This window comes from Mytilus californianus, unplaced genomic scaffold (genome assembly GCF_021869535.1).
Source record: "Mytilus californianus isolate M0D057914Y unplaced genomic scaffold, xbMytCali1.0.p SCAF_5, whole genome shotgun sequence".
Lineage (NCBI taxonomy): Eukaryota > Metazoa > Mollusca > Bivalvia > Mytilida > Mytilidae > Mytilus > Mytilus californianus.
Window position 1 is genome coordinate 108,289,767 of NW_026262701.1, and position 24,675 is coordinate 108,314,441.

Consider the following 24,675-nt stretch of genomic DNA (forward strand, 5'->3'; position numbering starts at 1 on the left):
TCAGTCTATAATAATAACCTTATCAAAATATTTATCCATTAGCCCCACAAGTAAAAGCTTTTCTGTCAATTTTTGAAAATATAAATCTATTTTGTTGCCGTCTAATCATGGATAATTTGTTCTTTCACAAATCCAGTACTCTAAGCTTCCATTACACAAATTGTTCAGAAAGATTCTATATTTATTTGGACGTAGATCCCCTGCGACCCTGAAGATATAAGTCCATTTTCCCATAACACTTGGTAGATAATTGGTATAAAACACATCCTGAACACAGTAATTTAGTATGCTGGCATCTCTGACACCAGTCCTATAATTGCTTCTAAATCTATTGTTTAACAAGTAAATGAGCTCTCTGGTGGAATTTATTTTATCAATGGAAAATCAGATGTACTTTGGCAAAAACATTGCTTCTTAACAGAATTAATGAAGATATTAGAATCAGCAGCCATAGTTAACAGCAGTTAAACCTCTATCGAAGTTCAAAAAAAAAAATAGTGTGTGTTTTCACTTGCCTAATTGACTGCATATCCTGAAGTTTTGGCCATTTTTAAACAACTATTAACTATATTGAAATATGTATCCTGTGAAAACTAGAACTAGCTTGTCCCCTTCCAAAAAAAAGGGGGTTAAATGCTAAAACTACATGCCCTGTGGCCTACCTTTTACAGAAGGTTACACATGTATACTATCTTTAAATGATAAACAACACCAAATAATGTTTCAGGGTGACATAACAAGGGAACTAAAAGGCAGACACAAGACACCTATGAATCTAAGATTAAAAGCTCGCCACCTATAATATAAAGCTTCAATTTTCCTATTGCTCCATATAAGTATCAGTTTTTTAAACTATTTGGTCACAGTTGTTATACACATCTGCAATGCCCAAAGGTTTTTTTTGTTTGTGCTGGCATTGAAGTGTTATTAGCTGATTCAAGTTGGGACAACAGACTTTTTTTTCCTAGACTTTTTCTTGATATTATTTTTAATCAGGATTATTCTGCCTTGATCAAAATATGATGGAATTTATCTAAATAACTTGTAACCAGCTGATAAATAGAAACTAAATCGTGAGATGACATGTTAAGAAACATCTGTCCAAGACAAGCTTTAAACACAATGGCAGATTGGTTAACACAAAAGGAAAATTGAAATAAAAAAAAAACATTAAGACAACCACTTACTCCTTTACCGAAAATAAAATTAAATTGGGAAATTGAAGTTACATATTTAAGTACCGACTGACAATTTTTTTCAATCCCTTTATGCAAAACTTTCATAAATTTTATATGAAAACGGTTTTAATAGTCTGGTTTGTGGTAAATAATTATTTATCAAACGTCTGTTACGATTGCACAATTATTAAATTCAACTGAATACAGAACTATTATTATATGAATACATGTAATGGGCCGTTTAGGCGCTGCAAGTGCAAACAGCTAATTACAGTACTGATTTACTACATACGGATGTAAATATTCCATTTTCTTTTTACAATTTACATTGAATATTTAATTTATGGCAATCTAATGTAATATAAAGTATCACGCAATTGATTTAATATTTTTTTCGTATTGTCTGGATTTTTTTTCTACCACTGTTATGGCTATAAATTGAATATTGACAATTTTTTGATGGTCGTGCACTGAGTTACTGCTATTTCAATGAGTTTATTCAATGATATCAAGATAAATGAATTATGTAGAATCAACAGGATTCGAAAAATATAAATTCAATTATTTATGATTCACTTTTATTCTTCCCAAAAAGACATGAGTCAAAGAGGCTGTCATTCGTTACAATGTTCTTTCTTCAATAGGACACCTAGAAAACATATTGAAACAGAAAAGATTGGAATTATGTACGCTTAACTTATCAGAGAGTGACGAATGATGTACGAGCATAGCTTGTGAGATGAAGCTAGAAGGAAGCTTGCTGAGTTCTATCAATATTTTGTCATGTACATGTTTGTATTACAAATGAATCAATGATATTGTTTGGACATGTTACAGCCGTGGTCAGATCAGCATAAACAAATTAAAACAGACAAGAAAAGTACCACAAATGTTGCAACTCTGAATATTCCAACAGAAAACTCAATAGAAAAGCAATTTTTCTAATTTTTGTAACTTTAATAGAAAATACATGCAAGGATGAATGATAACAGTAAATTTATTTTATGCTGAACATTATTTCAAACTCAATTACTTTATTCCTTTTTCCTTAATCAAATAAAATTATATTTTTCAAAAGCATAAGATCTAAGTTTGTGTTAAGACTTCTTTTTGATAAAATTTTCTTCCAAGCAGAAAGGTTATTGAACATATTAATTTCAATGGCTATATAAACTCCTTGCTTTAATTTTGTGAAAGATAAGTTCTTTGTTTTAAACTTACAATTTAAAGTGTGCATCAGATATCGAGCATAATTTTCAGACCCTTTGAAGTGTGTAAAACAATAGTCAGACCTCCCACACGCCAAATCTGTTTCATACATAAAGATAGTACATATGGACATAAGTATTTTAATTTCCAAAGTGTGAAATACCGACTATTGTAAAAGGTAGATCTAAGGACCATAAACAAAGGCGAGAAACAAACTTATTCTATTGTTGTACAAATTGTCAAAGTACAAAAAGTTCTTGTTTACTGTTTATAACACTATGAAAAAACATTGTATTTTTTTTTTTTTTTTTAATATAACTTGATGATTTTTAAATTTTGTATATTTGTTTTGCCTAAGAGAAATTTCAAACATAGATGTCAGTCTATATTGTTACATAGAGATGGAAGAGAAAAAAAATCCTCATGTTTTTGTTGATATTGGCCTTCTGCATATTTACATAATCCATATAAACTGACTAGGTATTGTATAAGTACACCGACACACATTGCATCTGATAAACTGCAACATTAACTTGTGATCCAGTTTGTTTCCTCTCCTGATAATCATATTGCTGTGAAAAAAAAACGTGAACTTACCGAAACAGACTAGAGTCCAACTGACAATGGCTTGTACAACAAACTGACAGCCCCTCATTCTGATCTATACCCCACACCCATCAGCTTTCTGCTTAGTCCTTTATCTCATATCCTGCAAATAAAACAATGATTGAATATAATGTCTTCTGTCAGATACAGGAGAACTTTTAGAGTACATCTTGTAATGTCTACAAAGTAATAAACGTTTTATCAGTTTCTTCTTCAACAATTTTTGTATAAGCTTTTTGCAATAATGATGTGTTTACCTACTTAAGATTCATTGAAATATAAAGGGGGGAGAGGATAACACATTTTTGTTGGTTGGAGGAAATAAATTATCAATGTTTTGAGGATATTTTCAATTTAATTATTTTTATTTCGAAAAGAAGCTTTTGAATCTTTTCGGAAACATTATTGCTTGCCTACCTTAATAGAAACTGTTACTTCACAAAATAAAACGAATTTCATAGTTCATGAAATGCATCCTCCAGTCCACATTGAACTAGAAAAAAAATCCTTAACTTCCGATCATCAGATATAGCGTAGACTGGTCATATAAGCCACAAGCATCAACATACTTTGTATATAGCATTTCCTGGCTCCATTCTACCGATCCTACATAAATCCCCAAAAATCAACCGAACTTTGTGGTTGTATTTTACCGATAGTTTATACCCTTTACATCCTGTGTACTGATGTCGCCTTGTTTTCCCAATGATATACAACTTTTATCAGATCTTTACAAAATACAATTTACTTGAGCATCCTATAAAACCGTTTATAGGGCACTCATCTTTTTATGCAGGAATTATATGAAAATTATGATGTCGCCACTTAAATGATTCACAGATTACTATCATTGACTAAGATTCAGTGCATTTCTTTCTAACTTTCTCCAGGGCAATCAATTTACATTTAGGTATAGACTGCAGTCAGTGTTAAAAAAAGCTATTCTATTTCAACACCTTGTCATTTCTAATTTTTTTCACACTCGGCTGGAAAGTAGGTAATCATGTACTGTAAAAAAAATTTACATTTTACTTTTCCTTTCTTTAAACAATCTACATCTTTTTGTGTCATACCTTTCCGTCTTTAAGCAACCTACATCTTTTTGTGTCATATTTCATAATATGCTTCAAGCATCACAGCAAAGATAAGTATAAAAGCTTCGCCATCTTTTTTCTTCACCTTTGACTGTTAAGTTATTAACAGTTTAGAAGCATAGCTTTGATGTACTAAAATCATTTAAGAAATTACAAAATCGGTAGTGTGAAATGTTCAGTTTTCATTACTCGCTATGAAAATCAGCCAAGCTTTCACTATGTTGATTAAAATAACACCTATCGGTTGATCTGTGATATAATAATGATATTATCTTTTATGTGCAGTTAGAGCCCTTGAGGTGCATTCAACAAAATATGATAACAATCGTATGTTACAAAGTTATGAATTTTGTCTGATATACCATAATACTTGACTCTCACCATTTCCGATGACTATCTCTGAGAAAATATGAATTTCATAATGGCCTATAAAATTAGCCTGGTTATTACAGTCCTGGATTTATAGACCTTTTATTCAACATAAAATAAGTGTTAGGTGGTCTGCTGCATCTTTTGTGAAAACATTCAAACCTTATGAAATTCAAATTTAGATTTCAACTCAAATAAATTTATATGTCTGTCAACAATAAATGATCCATATCAATTGTGATTGTGAAGTTAAAAACCCTGAACATAACATGTACACTTGTATTTAAAATAACATTGATTTTTTTTATAGAAATATGAATATGTTTTGTTTTCTCCTGACTTAATTCAACTTGAACTCTTTTATTAATTTTAAGCTTTACTTTGGAACAGGTTGTCATACAATAAACTTAATACTTGCGTCTCCTGATTTTAAATACTCCGGCACACGTAATCCTTTAGGATAAGGTACTTGTGAAAACTAAATCCAATTATAATACACAATATCCTATACCATTTCTATAAAGTACTCTTTCTTTGTTATAAACTAATGTTATAGAAAAAAAACGTTCTTATTCATAAAAGGGTATATCTTTAATGATTTCGACCTCAATAACCATCGACTGATTCTCTTGATGCATAACATTAGCTTTTAAAAAGAAAAGATCATTTAGTATATACCCTGTGCCCAAGTACACCACAGGGGGGCGGGGATTTGTATTGTATATTTACCTTATAAAAATTAAGAAAGAAAATATTTGAGTTTGTCAATAGAAAATGACTTAACAGAGGGTAATTCATTTTCTTCCCTTTTATGTGAAACTTTCTTTGAAGATTGATTGAAATTAGAATTGAATTTTGGAGTGATCAGCAAAAAATTTCAAAATAGGTTAGAAAACTAAAATGTCTGGTCTGGTCAAAAATGAGTTCAAACACAACAATAAATAACTTTGCATTCTGCAGGTATTGATTTCAAAGTAACTCACAATACAAACTTTTCCACTAAAAAAAGAATAGAAAATGGTTTTATAGATAAAGTAGTATTTAGGCCTTGACCGATTAACTTCTAACATGATCTCTGTATTTATCACACTATAACATGATCAGTATTTATCACACAAAAATACAAAGATATTTTTTCTGGCACTTCTTCCCCATTATATCTATAAAATCTGCCAGATCAATTTGTGTTAATGTGTAACTTGGACTTTCTGTCTGGATGTTTAATTCTGAAATTATCTGAGATATTTGTAAAAGCCAGACAGGATGAGCATGACATAATTATTTTAACCAATTGCCTACAACAATAACAGCTTTGTCATTCCAGTATAAATGATCAATACCAACTTAAGATGCAACGAAACATGGAAACAACAAAAATATTTAGGAAATGTATTGGTACAGACTTGGTTGTTATTCATAGAGGTTTTCCCATTATTTTTTATTTTCTCTTTCCTATACTCATAATCTTTGCCCTTAACAATCCCTAACTTCTTAACTCGCAGAAACTGTCTCTGTTTCATGATTTTCTTACTAAAAAATTCAGCTTAAAATCATTTTAACCAAATCAACTTCAAACCTATCTTAAAGTCCATAACAAATAAACAGGAGACACAAGGCAACCAGCAAAGTGACAGCAACACAACATTATGAATTTATTAAACAAACATCTACAGGTTTCCATAAAGTCTTCAAAAATTGGCATACAAGTCCACCCTGTTTGACAATCTCTTATAATTAACTGATAACAAATTTTAAACAGATAAAAACATGAAGGTACAGCAACAACAACCGTACTAACTAGGAATAATGATATCAACCGGAGATATGTGACAGTGTTAAACTAGCTCAATGAATAATCCCCCCCTTTTTTTAAAGTTTTTTTTTTGTTTGACTTTTTTTTTCATGGTGTTGTCTATAGTTCTTCAATTTATGGTTTGTCCAAAATATGCATGAAATATTTGCCACTGGACTTTAAGCAAACAACAATCGACCAATAAATTTATTGTATTTGATAACCCCTGTAGTAATGATAGTATCTTCTTCATTTTGTTTCTGATAAAGTTTACAAAGGTTAAAAAAATGTGAATATTTGAACTGGTAAATATATTGACTGATTTTTTATTTGTAATGACCCAGAACTCTACACAATACTGAGCAGGCAATGTTAACTAGATATCAAACAGAGAGGTAATTGTCTCTACTTCAGAAGTCAAGCAAATGGCTGAACACCTTAGATCTACGTATAGTAACCTCCTGTGTTAAATAGAATAAAACAGCACCTTCAAATCTATTAAGATCTTATCCAGATCATAAGAATTATACATTGTGTCATTTTTACAACTAACAAGGAGGCTTCAAGCAAAACCTGACATAAACTTTAAAAAAAAACTAGTTGTATAAATCTAGCCCAGGTGTAAGAATTACCTAACCTGTCCATCAATGTACATAGTTCAAAGGTAGTTAATTACTGGTAAACAGCCCTTTTAGGTAAAACATTAAACATAAACTTGCCAGTGTTCCCCTACTCTCATGCATCAATGCCATTATCATGCCACCCTGTGGCTGATTTCTTTATTAAGAACTCACGACTGTGAAAATTCGTAGGATTATCTGTTGGCCTCTGGATATATGTTTGTTTTATATAATATTTACAAAAAACTTGTCATTTTTACAATTAAAGATTACAAACTGTGAAATTTATTGTTTGTTGTTTCCATGCCATGTTGTTTTAACACACTCTTTAACCAAATGAATATGAGTATTCACAACTCAAAACTACGATTTAGTTTTACTTATTTTAATTACTTTTTACACTTCCTTAATTTTTCCATTTAATGAACTTTAACAAACAATACTTATTAATAAAATTCCTTTTTAAATGAATCACCGGACTGTTATAATATTCAAATACATGTTGACAGTTATACAAATATTGAAAATTTTGACAATAGATTCTATAGTACCTTTATGTGTAATGAAATACAACAGAAAAACTGTAAGTTTTTGTTCATGTTGAGAGTTAGTGAAACGTAGTCCGATTTATACTGAAACAAGAACATATATATATATTGATATACTTGTAACTGACTAAACATGGCTATACAAACACAGTTGGAAACACCATGTAGTGTCATATCTAACTTTAATACCACTTATGTAAGAAGTTTGTTTGAACAAAATACACAACAACAAACATTTAAAAATTCAATTTCAGATGAAAATGAATGAATAAATATATCACAAGCATGAGAAACACCTTGTTGGCAAACTTTCTACTTCTTGGTAGCTTTCAAGAAATCAGGTCAATTTCTAGTGGTGACCAATATTCCGAGGATTTCCTCCATGATGTTGGCATATCGTACAAAAACATTTTTTTGCACATAAAAAAAATAATTACCACAAAAATATCCCTAAAAAGTTGCACAGTACCATTATATGTGCAATTGCAGGATAAAAAGACAACCCAAGGTTAATTCTGAATCAAGATGAAAAGACAACCCAAAGTTAACTTTGAACAAAAGAAATCCTTACATAACATATCAATAGAAAACACAGAGAGGCAGTTCCTGTTTTGGCGTGTACATTCAATACACACACAATCAAGAAACTTCCATTTAGTATTGCTAAATCATGATCTATTCAAGTTCTTCATAAATCTTGACACTTGAAAAGTGAATTACCATGTCGTCTCAAAGCTAAAATGGATCCTGAAATAATTATCGAAAGTAAACACGAAATCTGTCCACACCAATTCATTTCATTGTAATTTATGCTATGATATCTTTATATTTTTGAATTTTAATTTATTAATCCTTGAAAGATTTTAAGAATCATATATCTAATATTTACTCTTCGATTCTTGACAAACTTTGAAGTTGAGATCTCCTTTAGGGGTAACATAATTCAAAGTAGCTTGGCATCTAAGATTCTAATAAATCAAATATTTACAATAGCTTTGTTGTCTTTGATAAAAGAATAGTACAAAAATCTAATACACTTTAACATAAAGCTTAGTTCATATGTTATAAATGCTTTTATTTACACCATCGAAGTGGACCAAAACTCAGATCTGTCATGCCAAATTTAATCTAGGACCAATTAATATACATGTAAGGGAATTTTTGGGTATTGTTTTGGAAGACTACCTTGTACATGCTGTATGCATGGGTCACAGTTTATGCCCATTCAGCTTGTTATATTTCAACTTTTAAATTTGCAGCAATTATATGCTTTTATCATAATAAATATCTTAAATACATAAAATTGACATTTGACAGTTAGTTATTTACAAGTAATTTGGCTTAAATTCATTGACTCAACTCTTTTTAACTGAAAAACTTATACTTTAAAACAAAGAATGCCCATTTTAAATCAAAATTCAAGCAGAGAAGACAATAAGAGTAGCCCACTTTGCTGTCATAAATAAAAAGCTGGCATCCTGACCAAGAAACACCACTGAGTAGTAATTTGAGGTATAAGTTGTCTAAAACAATGAAAAAGGCCAATAAAACAGTTAAAACCTTCAGACATATAAGAGACAAATAGTCCTTGACAAATATGACATATCTTCATAACTGTCTTAAAAATCCATGTTCACATGTTGTTAATCAACTCTACTTCCAGTAAAATATTGATTTCAAGTCAACTTAAAGTCACTTTATTTGGCATTTATGGTTATTTTCAACTATTTTACTGCTTAGTGTTTTCACACAAAACAAAATTGTTTAAATCATAAAAACTTGGCATACAAAACAAAATATAAATAGCTTTGTCTAAATCTACTTAGATGTACCAGTTAAAAAATATCCTGTCAATATATGACTGTTCTTTCTTAAATTATCTGTTTTTACTAGGTAATACAGTAATTAGAACCACATTTCTGATATATTGACTCAAGTGGGTTTTTTTTGTAACTATTACACAGGTACAAAAACAGACCTTTACATTTCTGAATAGGTAACTTTTCGGGTGATTGAAGTTTCATAGATCACAAGTAAACACACCATAAAACAATTTGTTTGATAACTCCCAACACACCTATTATGTCATGGTTTCAAAACCCATTTACTGTATTCGTCATTATAATAAAGCAACTTTCCGGAGCCTTTGATTTTTACTCTCGCTACTTTAATGTTTGACTTTGCACTAGCTCTATTTATTTAGCACTCAGTTTCCATGCATTTATAATTGACTTATAAAGCACATGAAAGACTTACTCTCCAGATTCCCTCCGTAGTACCAGACAAATGTAAACGTCTTTACCTTTAAAATACTTTAGATTCTGAGTTGTTTAAGGTTACGAATTATTGCTCCACTTGACACTACCTTATTGGACTGAAACGATTAACACGATCAAAAGAATTAAGATTTACGTACCCTGGTACATAATACCCGAGTGATTCATGTCAAATAATTTGATCGTTTACAAGAGAAACAACTAAAATAAAGTTGTATGTGTTCGTATTTAGAACCTCAAATTGGCCATGGACCCACGTTTGAAATTTGAATGATTTTGCTTGAGACTTACTTGACTATTAAACTACTTACGAAGGTATCATATTAATTAGTTTAGTGATACCTGATCATTGACGAATACATGACTCTTTGTTGTTCTTAACGATCAGATTTAAAGATCTATAAAACAAATTACAGGTGTTATTTCGTTAAAATTTGAAGAATTTGATACGCTTTTAATTATATATGATTGTATAAATGACGCATTGTAACCACTTTGTAACTATCATAAAATATCGACTTTAACATTTGCTTCTATATGAAATCGGTCATTTTACATCATAAATACATTTAATTTACATAAACTTTGTAAACCATGTATGAAAGGATTAGGCATCAGTTACGAAACGTTGTCCCTTTGAGGAAAGAGTTATAATACATTTTGACGTGAAACCATTTTTGTGCATTTTCATGCATGGACCAACCAATGAATGAAATAACCACATCAAGGGTCATTTTACATGAAAAATACATTTAATTTACATATCTTTAATACCGTATTTAGTTTAAAGTACTTTCTACAGACATATATATCATTAGCTGTTATTACAATATGTACAGTCAATGAAAGCCCACTCTACAGTGAGTAAGTGAATTAAAGTTCAGTAAAGAAAGCTGGGATTGATTATGTACAAATGATATTAACTAACTTATGTCATAATGGTTATGTACCTAATGGATTGTTCGTTTGCGTTTTTTGGGGGGATGGGTGATTTACTTTACTTGACTTAAAGAAGGCTGTAAGTATTTTGGGGGGATGGGTGATTTACTTTACTTGACTTAAAGAAGGTTGTAAGTTTTTTGGGGGGTGGGTGATTTACTTTACTTGACAGAAGGCTGTAAGTTTTTTGGGGGGTGGGTGATTTACTTTACTTGACAGAAGGCTGTAAGTTTTTTTGGGGGGATGGGTGATTTACTTTGCTTGACTTAAAGAAGGTTGTAAGTTTTTGGGGGGATGGGTGATTTACTTTACTTGACTTAAAGAAGGTTGTAAGTAATCTCTTTTTTGTTAAATAATTTACTTTACACCTTTTCTACCTTACTTTACAGTAAGAGATTTTGCTTTTGTAATTTGTTGTATAGATATTCACTTTCATATCATTTGGTTATTTGTGTTGTTGTGTTGTTGTCTCAGTGATGTATACCGTCCAAATTTCTTTTTATTCATATCTGTCTTATAGGCAATTTCACAATATCTACTTATTCGTTGTATGAGCCAAACCTCCTCCCACTTTTCAGTAAAGTGTTCATGTTTATGTTCTATTATTTACATTTTCCTTAACAGATTTAGTTAACAGACTTATTTCTACAGCTTGAGAAAGATATTCAAGGAACACACATTTCCTTTTTTCACCAAGAGAAATGTGCCCCACCAAAGGTCAGTAATTTCTCACATTTCTCCAGATATTTTGCTCATCAAATTCTTCTTATTGAATGAAATTTAGTATGCTTCAAGGATGGTTTTTAATATAAAGGAATACTGTAAAATTTGTTTTATCAATCAGGGAACAAAAATGAATTTAAAACCCAGAAGACTAGTTGTAAAACATACTATAATGATTTAACATGACATATTAATAAACTAATGAATCTTTTCCCTCTGATAAATAGTGAAGATACTGAAGATGTAAACATGGTGAAAAATCCCAAAGCGAAACCGTACTCTGAAACCTCAAAATCTACATACCACATTGTGTTGTAACAGTTCACACAAGCTTGACGTCCAACAACTAATATGAATACATGGAGATATGGGGTTTACCTCAATGAGAGAGCAACCATACGACAAAAATAACCAAAGATATGTAAGACAGAATAAAGTCTTCAATGACAGTGTCTGCTGGTTTATGGAAGTTGTAAAAAGATTAAACAGAAACTATTAAGACTATATATAGTAACCAAGAAGGTATATAACTCAACTTATAGTCAGGTTTTTATAGCTTAACACATTTGTTCCTCAACATTATAAAAACTGTAAATGTCCAACTGTCAAACCAATTTTCTCTAAACATTACACTAAAAATTCCATTTATATTTTGGCCTTTCATCTCTCATAACAAAACAGGTTGAATGTCAAGTATAGAGCTCGTAGCTGATAAGCAATTTATATAAGAAAGGAACAAAGTTGAATGGATGAATGCCTTAAATTAATATGAAAAACCTATAAACTAATAAAACGATCTTGATTCATACCAATAGAGACTATTAAACAAACTAGATCCTATTTTCCCAATGATAAATGTATCTCCTCAGTGTAATTTTGCCTGCATTCAATTCTCTGTCCTACTAGAATCTACAATTGCCGATTTTTATTTGGTATTGATTGCCAATAGGTAATGATGTTTTCTTCAGAACAAGATCTTTATCGGAGGCCCATCTCAGATAGCTTTAACAAGGAATCTATTGACGACTATGACTCTTTCACATGCAATATGGCCATTCTGAAATATTTTATTAAGAAGCAACCAGGATTTTAATGCAATTTTCACCATAAAGTTTACTTAGATGACCTAATTGAACTCTTATTTCAGCCATTTTACATTAAGACAGAATAGTTAAGTCAATATGTTCATGTTATAAGAAAGGATGTGGTCTTAAGATTTCTGTAATAAAACTCAAGTAAAACATGAAGAAAACTCTTAAAAGGAAAAAACTACAGGCTAACATAATAGTAACAAAACTATTATTCAATAAAAAACAGAATAATGATATACTCTCCTCTCACAAATTGTTTATTTTTTAAACATATATAAATCATATAATATTTAATGCATGAAAGTGTATAATTATGTTTGTCTTTTTTTCTCTTGTTTGTAATTGACATACCCTTTTTAGCCCTTTAATTAGGAAATAAACTGATTTGATTTGACTTGATTTATATTTTTATGAGTGGGTAGAATGTGTATGCTTGTATATTACTTGCAGGAAAATTTCAATATACATGTAGGTTGGATAATGGTTGGATTTATATTTAGGGCCTACAATATCTCTTCATGCTAACCTTTCAGTTGCTTATTTATATATGTAATTTAGTGTCACTATTCAAATCTTTCCTCCTCTTTGTTTCGGTAATTATTTTACAATCTATCTTCCATCCTCCCATAAAAACCAAAGGACAAATCTGCTCATGTTGGGATACTGCTTATAGTTGGGCTTCTGCTTCAACACTTTTATCTAATAAATTTTTTTTTTAATTGCATCCATTATTGCACTTCTGTATATGATTTCATTCTACATGTCAAATACAATGTCAATTGTAACTGTCAGGACTGCACAATGTTCAAAATCTCTATAGGCATACATAAAATCAAGATTGATGGCTCTTACTTTGCATGATTCCTCTATAATATTTATAATTCTAGATTTAACTGCAAACATTTGTCTAACAGACGCATTTAACTAAAGATAACATTTTTGATTTGCCTGCATCAATATATGTATAATAATGACTTTATACAAGTTGCATTTTTTATGTATACATTCTCAAAGAGTAATAGTGATTAAACCATGTTTTGTTTTATTTACTGTCACAATGACCACTGACCCTTTCAAATTTCTTGAGTTCTAGCCCAGTTTTAAATGGGAACAGTGTTGTTCTGAATGTTCATCTGTAGATGTCTGTGAACTGTTTTGTGGACTGTTTTTTGTTCATTGTGCTTTTATATAGCTATAGACTATCCCTATATAAGATTTCCACATGAAAATTAATTTTAATGCATTAGCTTATCCAATACAATAATTTTAAATAAATGAAGAATGTTTCCATGGGACACAGATGATGCCCCGCTTATGTATAACATCATAAAGGGACATAACTCAAAATGGTAAAAGTGATGCAACTCAAATTCGAACTTGATCTATGTTTTGTGGTAATAAGCATTGTGTATAAGTTTCATAACATTTGGTTGAGGCAAACTAAAGTTAGAGAACTGACACTAATTTTGGGACGTATGGACAGACAAGGGTAACACTTAATACCCCTTCCACCACGGCAGGGATATACAAATTTGAATTAGGAGAAACATGTATATGATCATATTAATGTTTTGTCAGCTAGTAAACTGAGTTTTGTGGCATCATCTGCACAATTAATGCCATTAAACATTTAGAAAATTTCAAGTTTGATATAATACATACAAGTATATTCAGGGGCCATCAATTACCAGGTTTGCAAATTTGCTTTGGACCTTTAATAGATATTACAGGATAAAATTTGTGTTTGCATGAAATGTACAGGCACATAATGTTAAGATACTATTAAGATGATCTAATTCAGTTATTACGCAATTGACAATAAATGCACCTCTTTTATTTCAATACGGACAGGACCTGAATGGTGTAAAGCCTCATAAATTATATAAAGAACAGACCAGCGAAAAACGATTCTTGTCCATATTTTAGATACACAAATGAATCAATGATATCAAGTAACAGATATCTCACTACAATACAAAAATAAACTGCATAAATTAAATCAAGTTACTAAAACCCTACTGAAAAGAAAAATGGAGCCCGTCTCCCACAGAGAAATCCCCACTTCATCGTCAACAATGTACCCTGTAACAAAAAGCTTCATAACAACAGGCAAATAGTGTAATAACTGACTTCACTCACTTGTAAATACACAAAAGCAGGAGAAAACATGTATACAATGTTTATATTACATCCCCCCCATGTGGTCCAAGGTTGCCTTACACCTTTGGCAGTCTACATGTCACATGACATAATGGCACATTGTTTAAATCAATTTCATTTTGGATCTTAATTTCCTTCACCCCTGCACTAATTTGCTATCAAATGTAGCCAAATCCTTAAAATAAGCGGGCTAATCCTAACCATAAAATATATCCTACTGTACATAGATAATTTTGATCCAGACAAGCTCAAATAGTTGATACTTTCAACATACAATTGTTTAAACATATCAAATATGATGGTTTAGGATATTTTAGAAATAAAAGTGATGATTTAATCACTTAAACCATACAGATAAGTATGAAATAGAACATTTCAAGCTGTGTTAATTAAATTAAACATCCTATTTCACTACAATTCAATTCTAAGCCAAGTTTTAAGAGGGGAAAGCTGAGTACCTTTATTCAAAACCGAGAAAAAACATACATCTTAGAAAAAATCAAAATAGACAAAAATGTAGAATATGAAAGCACTCAAAGATCAAAAGAGTAAAAGGTATGTTTCATGTGAAGTGTGCTAACTTTATAACTTCTGTACTATCTTCACGGCAATAATTTAGTATCCTTTACTAGACTATTGAACACACTACATCTGTACCAAAAGAGAAAACAATAAATGTCCACGTAAAAATTGCATTATACCTTTTTATATCCTTTAGGATCAAACACAAAAATGATTAGTCTGACAAGCCAGAAGTTATATAGTCTCTTAACAATATGGATGTATTATGAATATCTCTTCATAACTATTGTGTGATGTATCATTGAGAAAACAAATTAGCATGTCACAAACAATCAACAAACTATTACACTGTCCCATACATACCATGACAAAGCAATGTCTTATTTCATAGAAAATCCTTTATGTTGTCTAATTGTTTACACATTACATGCAAATAATCTACTGCCCTTTTGACCCTCAAAGCAGATACTAGAACACAACTAGCAGATGTGCAATGAAATATATGCTGGGAAAACACAACAGAATGTAGCACGAGTTCTTTGAATTTGTTATTTTTCCTACCTTTCAAAAGTGTAATTAAAATATAGAGTAGGATACTTATTCTAGTCATCACAACACAATGTTTTTGGAAAAGACAATAAACAAGAATGATGGTGACCAAAAATTTTGAAAAGCATGGCCTTGTAGTGGTACATAAAATACTCAATAGCATCAAAACCAAAATGGGCATCAACAGAACAGGATACATCATTAAATACTAAAAGAAAACTTAAATGGCGAGTACATTTGTACATTTGAAGATACCATACTAGCTATGGGATTTGTCTTTGGTGGAATCAGAGAGTCAAAAGTTCAAAGGACATTACACGAATATTGTTACATAACAATTCAAAAGCAACTAGTGTACCCAATAACAAAAACAGTCATATCTGAACCCCTGTCATTAAAGAGTAAGGATTGGGCAAAACAGAATGTAGGACAAAAAGTCACGGACAAAAAGTCACAGGACAAAAAGTCACAATTCAGTTTTGAGATTATTTTTCTTCAAACAAGAAAACACTAACTTTAAAAATAGTTTTTTTTGTTTTTTCTTGAAGTATTATAATTAAAGCAACCTTGTAATTAAAATCTATTCAATAAATATCAATAATGATCTAATAATTGTTATGAAAACAAAATGTCAAAGTGGCTTGGTACTTAAATGGCTTCATTGTGCCAAGAAATATATCCTTTGCATGATTAAAATTTAATAAATGAACAACTTCCTAAACTTAAAAATGAATATATGTAATAAAAAGAAAATATTTCAAGATCTTTCTCTTAAATATTCAAAAAATTGTCAACAAATTATTTGTGACTTTTTGTCCTGTGACTTTTTGTCCTATCAAATTTGTGACTTTATGTCCTGTGACTTTTTGTCCTGTGACTTTCTGTCCGTTTACCGGCAAAACCAACTCCAGATATGTGTGATTAGTATAAAAGAATTTGAATTAGAAATGGTATTTTCTTCTCAAAATGTTTCCTGCTTGGTATGCTATGAAGATGGTACTATCTTTTCAATGAATCAATACTCATTAAAATATGTTTTTGGAGAAAAAGTCATTACACAATTACAATTCCAAGCTTAACTTGACAAACTGAAATTGGTTAGACATGTACATTAGACAAATTAATCCAAGCACTTACTCATTTAATTGTTTCTATTTCCATCTAACTCCAGGAAAGAATTGGTGCACACTTTATAACAAACAATGCACATTAACCTTGCAATGTAGGTTCACACAACACAGAGACACAAAACACATCCTGTTCTCAATTTATTGTTATGAAATTCCTGTTTACAAACCCCAGATGTAATCATTTAAGATGTCATTAGAACCAGAATCCTTTAAGATTCATGCTGAGATCATCTATAACCCCGCTGTAAAAACACCTATTTAGACATGATTCTCAATATCTTTATGAAAGCATTGCTGTAAAAAATGTAAACTTAGCAAAAACCCGCTAAAACATACACAGAAACTGGTGGAATAGTAAGAAAGGGTGTAAAACACACACAGAAACTGGTGGAATAGTTAGAAATGGTGTAAAATATTTTCATTTCAACCCTGTATACAATGTAACTCTTTTGGTTTTAGCCTGATCGTATGATGCTATTAATTATGAAAAACTTCCAATCTGATGGTCAAAATTATTGCATGGTATATGTATTGCATCTTATACTGTATTTGAATTAGTGCTGTCTTCTTTCAGTTTTATACGGACATCTATATAATGCTACAGGCTTAATTCAAGTACAATTATTAAGTTTAAAATCTAAAATACCAACATTTATAAGTGACCACTTCCTATTGAACCCCTTACCCCTCAATAACACTGTTGTGATTTTTATAGAAAATTCCTTTTGTCAATAATTTTTTCAATTAATAAAATCCTATTTCACTCATAAGCACTTCCCTAAAATTCTCTGCATCCCATATTTTATAAATAATCCAGAAAATAAACATTTTGAAGTAACTCCATCCTGTATAACTGACTGTTACCCTGTTAGTGCCAGGCTGTTAGGTTTTGTTGAAATCCCTTATATACACAAACTATAGAATCAAAATTGATCTTTGTACAAATAACTCTGTGCTAATCTATACAATGATGGAACATTCAATATTTATCCAAAATTGTTTTAAATAAATTGAATAAAATTTCTATACAATATTAATTTTCCTATATTAATGGCGGAAATAGGATTTGTAATATTTGTTGGTGCAGAAAAAATATATGTTTGTATAAGAAATGAATTACCAATTATAAGAAAAACTATTTTTGCTATATCTTAATTTAAAGATTAAAGGTCTAAAGAGAATAATTATATCTATACCATTTATAAATTGTTTAGCAGTTTCTACAGACAGTTTTATCAATTTGAAATGAAGCACTAAGAAAATCAATTTCAAAAAGTTCAGATAGATTTTTTTTTTCTTTCTTTTAAACATTTGTATATATTATACTGAGAACAATCTGTTATTGGATATTTTTGGACGAACATTTTTTACTAGTGGTATTTTTTTTTCTGAAAGTTAATTTCTCATCAATTGATTATTATTCAAATGCATGAATACAGAATATTTATAAGCATGTGAATAAATGTACAAGAATAGTTACAAAAGCTCATACATGTATATCTTTACATTTACAATTAACAACTGAGCTTTAAATGTGATTTTTCTAAAAATTGCAATTGTTTAAGTGAACAAGCATCCTATTGATGTTTATATTAAGGAGTTATAAGTTGACTTTCTGTCATTGATGATATAATGATGGCTGCTAATGTACACTGGACATCACTCCAGGGACATGGAGTTAATGTGGTTCCATATGTCCACACCAGCTGGCCATTCGGACAATGGTCACTTATCACATCAAATCATTAATAAATGATAGCAGTAATTTTATTCATAACTTGACTGGGTATGATTATTGAGTAACCTTATAATAAGGGAATATTTATGAAAAACTAATTACAAATTCTTTTGATGTTACATTTGCATAATCATATCCTCTTTTGAGATACTTTTATTAAGAGTCTGGTTGAGTTGTAATTAAATTGTGTGACAACAATTTTAAATACGATTTTCTATTGATGTAACACCGGACCAAATATAAATTGCAAGCTGAGAAGATGCACTTTAGAAAGAATTATACTGCTGTCATGCTTTGATTTTTTTTCTAAAAACTAATGAAATTACTATTGAAAGCCCCTATGGGATGTTTCTTCACTTTGAATACCAATCAATTAAATATAGTAACTTCCATAAAAGCACACAGTTGTGAATCAAAAGGAAAATTTTGAAAGGAGGTTAATCTTCCACAAAAATATCCAACCACATGGCCTCAATAAAACATTTCGTAACTGTCATTTCTTTTTTGTGATACCAAAACCTAATCTGAAATTCAGTAAAAAATTGTTAAAAAGATTAGAATACCACTGAACCACATTGTCAACTCTGTAAAATGTCAAACAGAGATTTGAAATAGCCTGGATTGAAGCGACTATAAAATTGCCACAAATTACAGAGTAAATGTCCTAACTGTCGGCCAGCTTAATTGTTATCTAGGGATTTACAATCAGATATGACAGATATTTTCATAAAAAATAAATATTGCTGTTTTATTCACACCACTATCCAAATATAATATTAGAAATACCAAACTGGCGACGATTCTAAAACAATACAATAATAAATTTTGTAAATTATTTATTTTAACAGACACGTGTGATAAGAAATATTGTTTTATCAAATTCAATGTTTGCACGGATTTATCATATATCAACACAGATAAAACATTTGACTACACCTAGAACCTTGATTTAACCTAAGACATGTTTTTTTCTAACTAAATCCCATAGTTGAACCTCAATCGTATTAGCAGCAAAAATGTTTTATAGCTTACTAGTATTCTTTATACTGTTTTCCCGTTTTACAATTTCGTACGTACTTGGCTGGTTAGAAATTATTATTTCATAAAAAGCATGTAGTTTGAATAAAAATCTGTCCGACTTAGAGCATTAAGTTGTCTTGTAGGATGTTAAAACACCCCAAACTAACTCATTGAAAAAAAATTTAATCATTAACACTAGATGCAAATTATTAGCTTTAACAACCACCAAATCAATTTACTTTGAGCAATGTCCAGGACAGAAAAAATGGCAGGCCGATTCATATCAACAAAGAATCCATCGTCCCTGATGACCAAACAGATACATCAACATCCCATTGTAATGGCAAGACAAAAATACAATGTCCAGGTGCATGTTAATCCTTCTCGAATCCACCAATAAAAAAAAAAAAAATCCATCAAGGTTCACAATCAATATCTTTTGTCTTTGTGTTTAATTGCATTACTTAATGAGAAAATACAATTTGTATTAATTGGTTTATGGCAAAAATATTGATAAAAGATCATCTTACCTGACAATAATAAAATGTCCAGTGTGATAACCATAAAAATATCCCGTTATCTCTGTAAAGATCTATTTAAATAATCCAATATTTCTTCTATTTCTCAGCTTAAGTGCATGGTATTCCAATATTCAATATAGAAAACAGAATATACTGCAGATTATAAACACTATTGTAAAATTAATCCTCAAATATCAATATTCATAAAAGTCCATTCACAAAATCCAGTTACCCTACAAGCAAAAAATATTTTATTTTGAATAACTTTTTACACCAAATATTCAGAATGTAAAATTAAAAAATCCAATCTTATATTCCCACTTTTTTTCTTAAATTTTTCTTCTATCTATAATGGCAATAGTCACACATGTGTCTTGATGCTAACACATTCTCTCAGTGTTATCTAAACTCTCAATGTTGACAATGAAGCCCCTCCCACTTAACAATCAATTCTAACATTCCCAGTATAGAAGAATAAACAAGGCGTGACAATACGGTCCAGTAGGTGTGGTTTAAAAGGTTGATTGACATCTTATGAAAAATAGCAGCAATCTCGATCCTGCTGGGGCCCTCAGAGGGTAAAATCAATATTTGACAAATTGGCTACTACTGAAAGGCTTAGGATAAAAAATCTATAGTTCATACCAGTTTTATGATTAAAGAACTATAATGGCAAGATTAAGCTTGTGTCCAATTGTAAAAATACTTTTTATTCATTTATTTCTGGAGAATACCTCTAAAAATTGACGACTTTTCCTGCAGTGATTTTTGATTTGAACTCATAACAATATTATTACATGGTACAATAATATTTAGAAGGAGAAAAGAAACAAAATCAATGCAAGATCCAAATCTTGGAAACAGCTGCTACTTCAATACACATTTATGGAAATTAGGAAAGAATTCATTAAAATAGTACCAGAAAATGATTTCTAAATTGTAATGGGATGTTATCAGTATAAAAAGGGATACTTTGGAATGTATTTGTACATTACAAACTAGTGGCAATAGAGTACAAAGCAATTTTCATTAGGATCGGTAGAAATACCTCCATTAAAAACATCTATTGTTGTAATGCAGTTCTCTATAATTGTTGTTTATTGCTAATATCTTTCGTAAATTTAACTTCAGTTCTTTTTATTTTATAGTGTTTGTGTTGAAGCTATTACATAGTTTGACTTTGCTCAAGTTATCATAAAAAGATGAAACTTTTTCAAATTTTGTTGAATAACCCTTCATCATTTCTAAAATTTCGTAATTTTCATTGAAATTTCTAAGTATATAGTTATTAAATATAGGATAGCTTTTACAAATATTTCTGTTATTGTGTGGGTAATGATATAATTATTATTAAAAAATTCAATTACTTTACCTTTTGGATAACCATTCTTATCATTGCTGTTTTGTTTCTAGTTTTAAAAAAAAATTGGGAAAAATGGTCAATTATGGCAGATTATTAAAAAACATATCCATGTAAACATTGACAACCTTCAAAAATGTATAAATCATTTCTAGGACAACACTTCTTGTATTTTATAAACTGATTTACGAGTACAAGTATTTATACAACAATAATCTGACAGCTACAACTGTAAAAAAATATTACCAAACATAGATAATAAAAAATATTAAATATTTAATCAGGGTCTTACTTGGATTAGGAGAACTTCTTGTGGTAAACAAGTGGACAATAGTTATCTTTGAGAATACAACACATTTCCTAATCCTTCTCAGATAATAATACCCTTATCCTCACAAAGGTGACATATCTAAATAAAAAAATGATCACAACCCAAACAAAAGACAAGCATAAAAGAGGATTAAGTTTTAACACTCTCTGAAGCCCTATCACACATGATAGAAAGATAAAAGACCAATGAAAAGGCTTACTGTCCTTCTTTTGATCTGTAATTGACATGGCTTCATTAATTAATTTACAATATCACATTATGTTACACTTTTGGGTTTTTTCTTGAAAAAATTAAAACCTTTTTATTCATAAATTAAGATTAATGCCTAAATTCATATCAAGAAGTGAATTTCATTACATAAAAACCTTGCCTTTCTCAACAAATATCTTTCTTAATAGTCCAGGAAATACAATATGCATGTATATTGCAAAAATACACATCTGAAGTACAAACTGTGTATAAAATTACAGAAATCTATACCAGTTTAACTTTACACACAAGGAAAAAAGTTTTTTTAATGTATGGGCCTTTTTAATGATAAAATATTAAATTTCTGGTTAGAAGAAAGTATAAGTTGTTCTGAAATTTTAATTAAAAAGAACGAACGTTTTATTTTACATGTTCAGAAATACACGAAATATCTCAAAACAATTTAACTGAAAATGTTAAAATGTAAACTTTGCTCTGATATTTTGTCTGATGGCGTTTGTATTTTGAATATTGAATACAAATTTTATTGGAATTTATTGAAGAGGAGAAAGAAACTTTTTATTTAATCTTTAGCTTGAAACTGCATATCACCTGGGACTTAAAGTCACGATTATCTCTGATTTTTTAAAGTAGAATTTTTCCCCCTCTTGTATCTAATTGTTTGTCTAGGCCTCTTAAAAATTCACAAGTATCTAAAAAAATTAAGGCAATTTTTTTCAAAATTGTTAAAAAAATCATCCTCGCTAAATATTTTCCAATGTGACTTACCAGACAATGCATGTTTAGCTGGGGAGATACAGATGTTCCTTAGAGACTCCTCCCAGTCATGTGTCAATAAGTAAATTAAACACAAAGGTGTGAAGTGATCAGTAGGTATCATCTCATTATCCTTAATTGACTTCACACCTTGGTCAGGTAGAACCTTTCATCTCTACAGGTATCCCCCTTTCATCTTCAGAGACACCTGGGACCCCTATAGGTTTAGTTAGTTTAGTTACATACAAATTTGAATTGAGCAATAAAGTTAACTGGATCAGAGAAAACTTGAAATCATAGCAAATTCACAAATCCATGTTGGAAATTTGCTTTCCAAATAACAGGTGATACTTTCAAAAGATTTTATATCTTTAAAACAGGTAATAAAAACAATTAACGACAGTGTATTGCATAAGACAAACTTTATGCTTACCTTCAAAAACTTTGTACACAATTACACCTGTTGTCTAGAACCACATATTCTGTTCAATTATCTGGAAAGAAGAAAAAATGAAACTAATTATCTAGTGTAAATATTCCCTTCATGGCTAGCATTCTTTTATTTTTTTATAATGCAAGTTCTTTTAATTTTTTGGCACCTTTTTTCTTATTTTTCAGATAAATTCCATGCCTTTAAATTGATTCCGATTTCAGTTCTATTTGTTTTTAATTTTAGTTTTAAAAATGTAAATAATTTGGTGTTTTTTTTTTTTTATTTTGATGTTTTATACTAGAATAACCAGTCATTTTTCTTACAGAAACAGGGCTCAATTGTAAATTAAAAAGTGAGAAAAGTCATCTGGCCACTTCAAAATTCCCCAAATGCAATTTATTTTGATATCTAAAAATCTAATGCTAATTTATATAAATATTGATAAACAAGATAAGCAATATAGACAATACACAGTCATATGACAATAAACAATGATTGGGGCATTGAGAAGAAGCAAACTGTGTATGGTTTATAACATGTCCTGTGGCAGGTCTCAGACAAGATTACTGTCAATGTATTACAAGGATTAATGCCAAACTTGGTACACATGTTAAGGCAACACAACATCTAACTTTGGAACTCAGCAGGTGGAAATTTCAACAAGCAATAACATTTTAATTTATTTTAAATTCTTTTAAAGGATCTCGTTTGTACATTGTTTTTTTTTTCAAATATTCTTGTGGGATTTTAAAAATCTGTAAAGACTCAATTATTAATAAAAAGATTTTATCAATCACTAATACACAATGCAAAAATAATCTTAGAATTCACTGTTCAGTTCGGGATAAACAAAATTACTTCATACAAAGGGCCTTAATATTTCATTTTCTTTTCAAACAGGACTTTTTTCCATTCTTATTTTCTTATATTTTTTTTTCACCTCTCAAGCTAACATGTATCTGCTTTGATGAAAAATTGATTGTACCCAAATATCCTGCTTTCACTTTCACTACAGATCAGATGGATGTCATTTTAATATCAGAGTTAACATCGGTTTTGTGTTCTGGCACTGTTCAGCAATGTATAGTAGTATTTGTCACATGTAATAAAGATTTATATGAACATTTATTATTTATTCTGGATGCACCACTTGAAAATCTAACTAATACATACGATGTCTGGAGACTGAATTGAAAAAAAAAAAACTATTTGTGCAAAATTGAAAGGGGACATACTCTGTTTTTATTGTAATTTCAAAACAATTCGGATATTGACAGGCTGTGTGAAAACAGGGTATAATAATTCAGGAGAGTGTCAGCTAGCGAAGGGATATTAAAAAAACCCCACTGAATTTGGTCTACCCCGTCATTTGGACTTAGTTTTAAATCATCACAAAGTTAAACAATTCTAAAAGAAAATAAGCAAAAGAGCACCTAGTCAAACTATGTCTTATGCCGTCTTCTTTGGACTTTAATATTAAAGATCTGTCATATACCTGGA

The 24,675-nt window shown here is 30.1% G+C and overlaps 1 protein-coding gene across 14 annotated transcripts in view; it reads right to left on the reverse strand.

Moving 5' to 3' along the window:
* Positions 1 to 24,675, reverse strand: part of LOC127700530 (roundabout homolog 1-like) — a 99,648-nt gene that overhangs the window by 56,954 nt on the left and 18,019 nt on the right. For 7 of the 14 annotated variants that reach the window (XM_052204066.1, XM_052204065.1, XM_052204064.1 and 4 more), the window contains exons 1-2: positions 20,095 to 20,519; positions 2,985 to 3,096 (exon numbers count right to left, since the gene is read on the reverse strand). In XM_052204066.1, the coding sequence (XP_052060026.1) occupies positions 2,985 to 3,042 (58 nt within the window). In that variant the 5' untranslated portion in view covers positions 3,043 to 3,096; positions 20,095 to 20,519. Of the gene's footprint in view, positions 1 to 2,984; positions 3,097 to 4,066; positions 4,086 to 20,094; positions 20,520 to 23,175; positions 23,237 to 24,675 lie in introns of those variants that run through there. The other 7 variants (XM_052204059.1, XM_052204056.1, XM_052204058.1 and 4 more) reach the window with 5 other exon arrangements.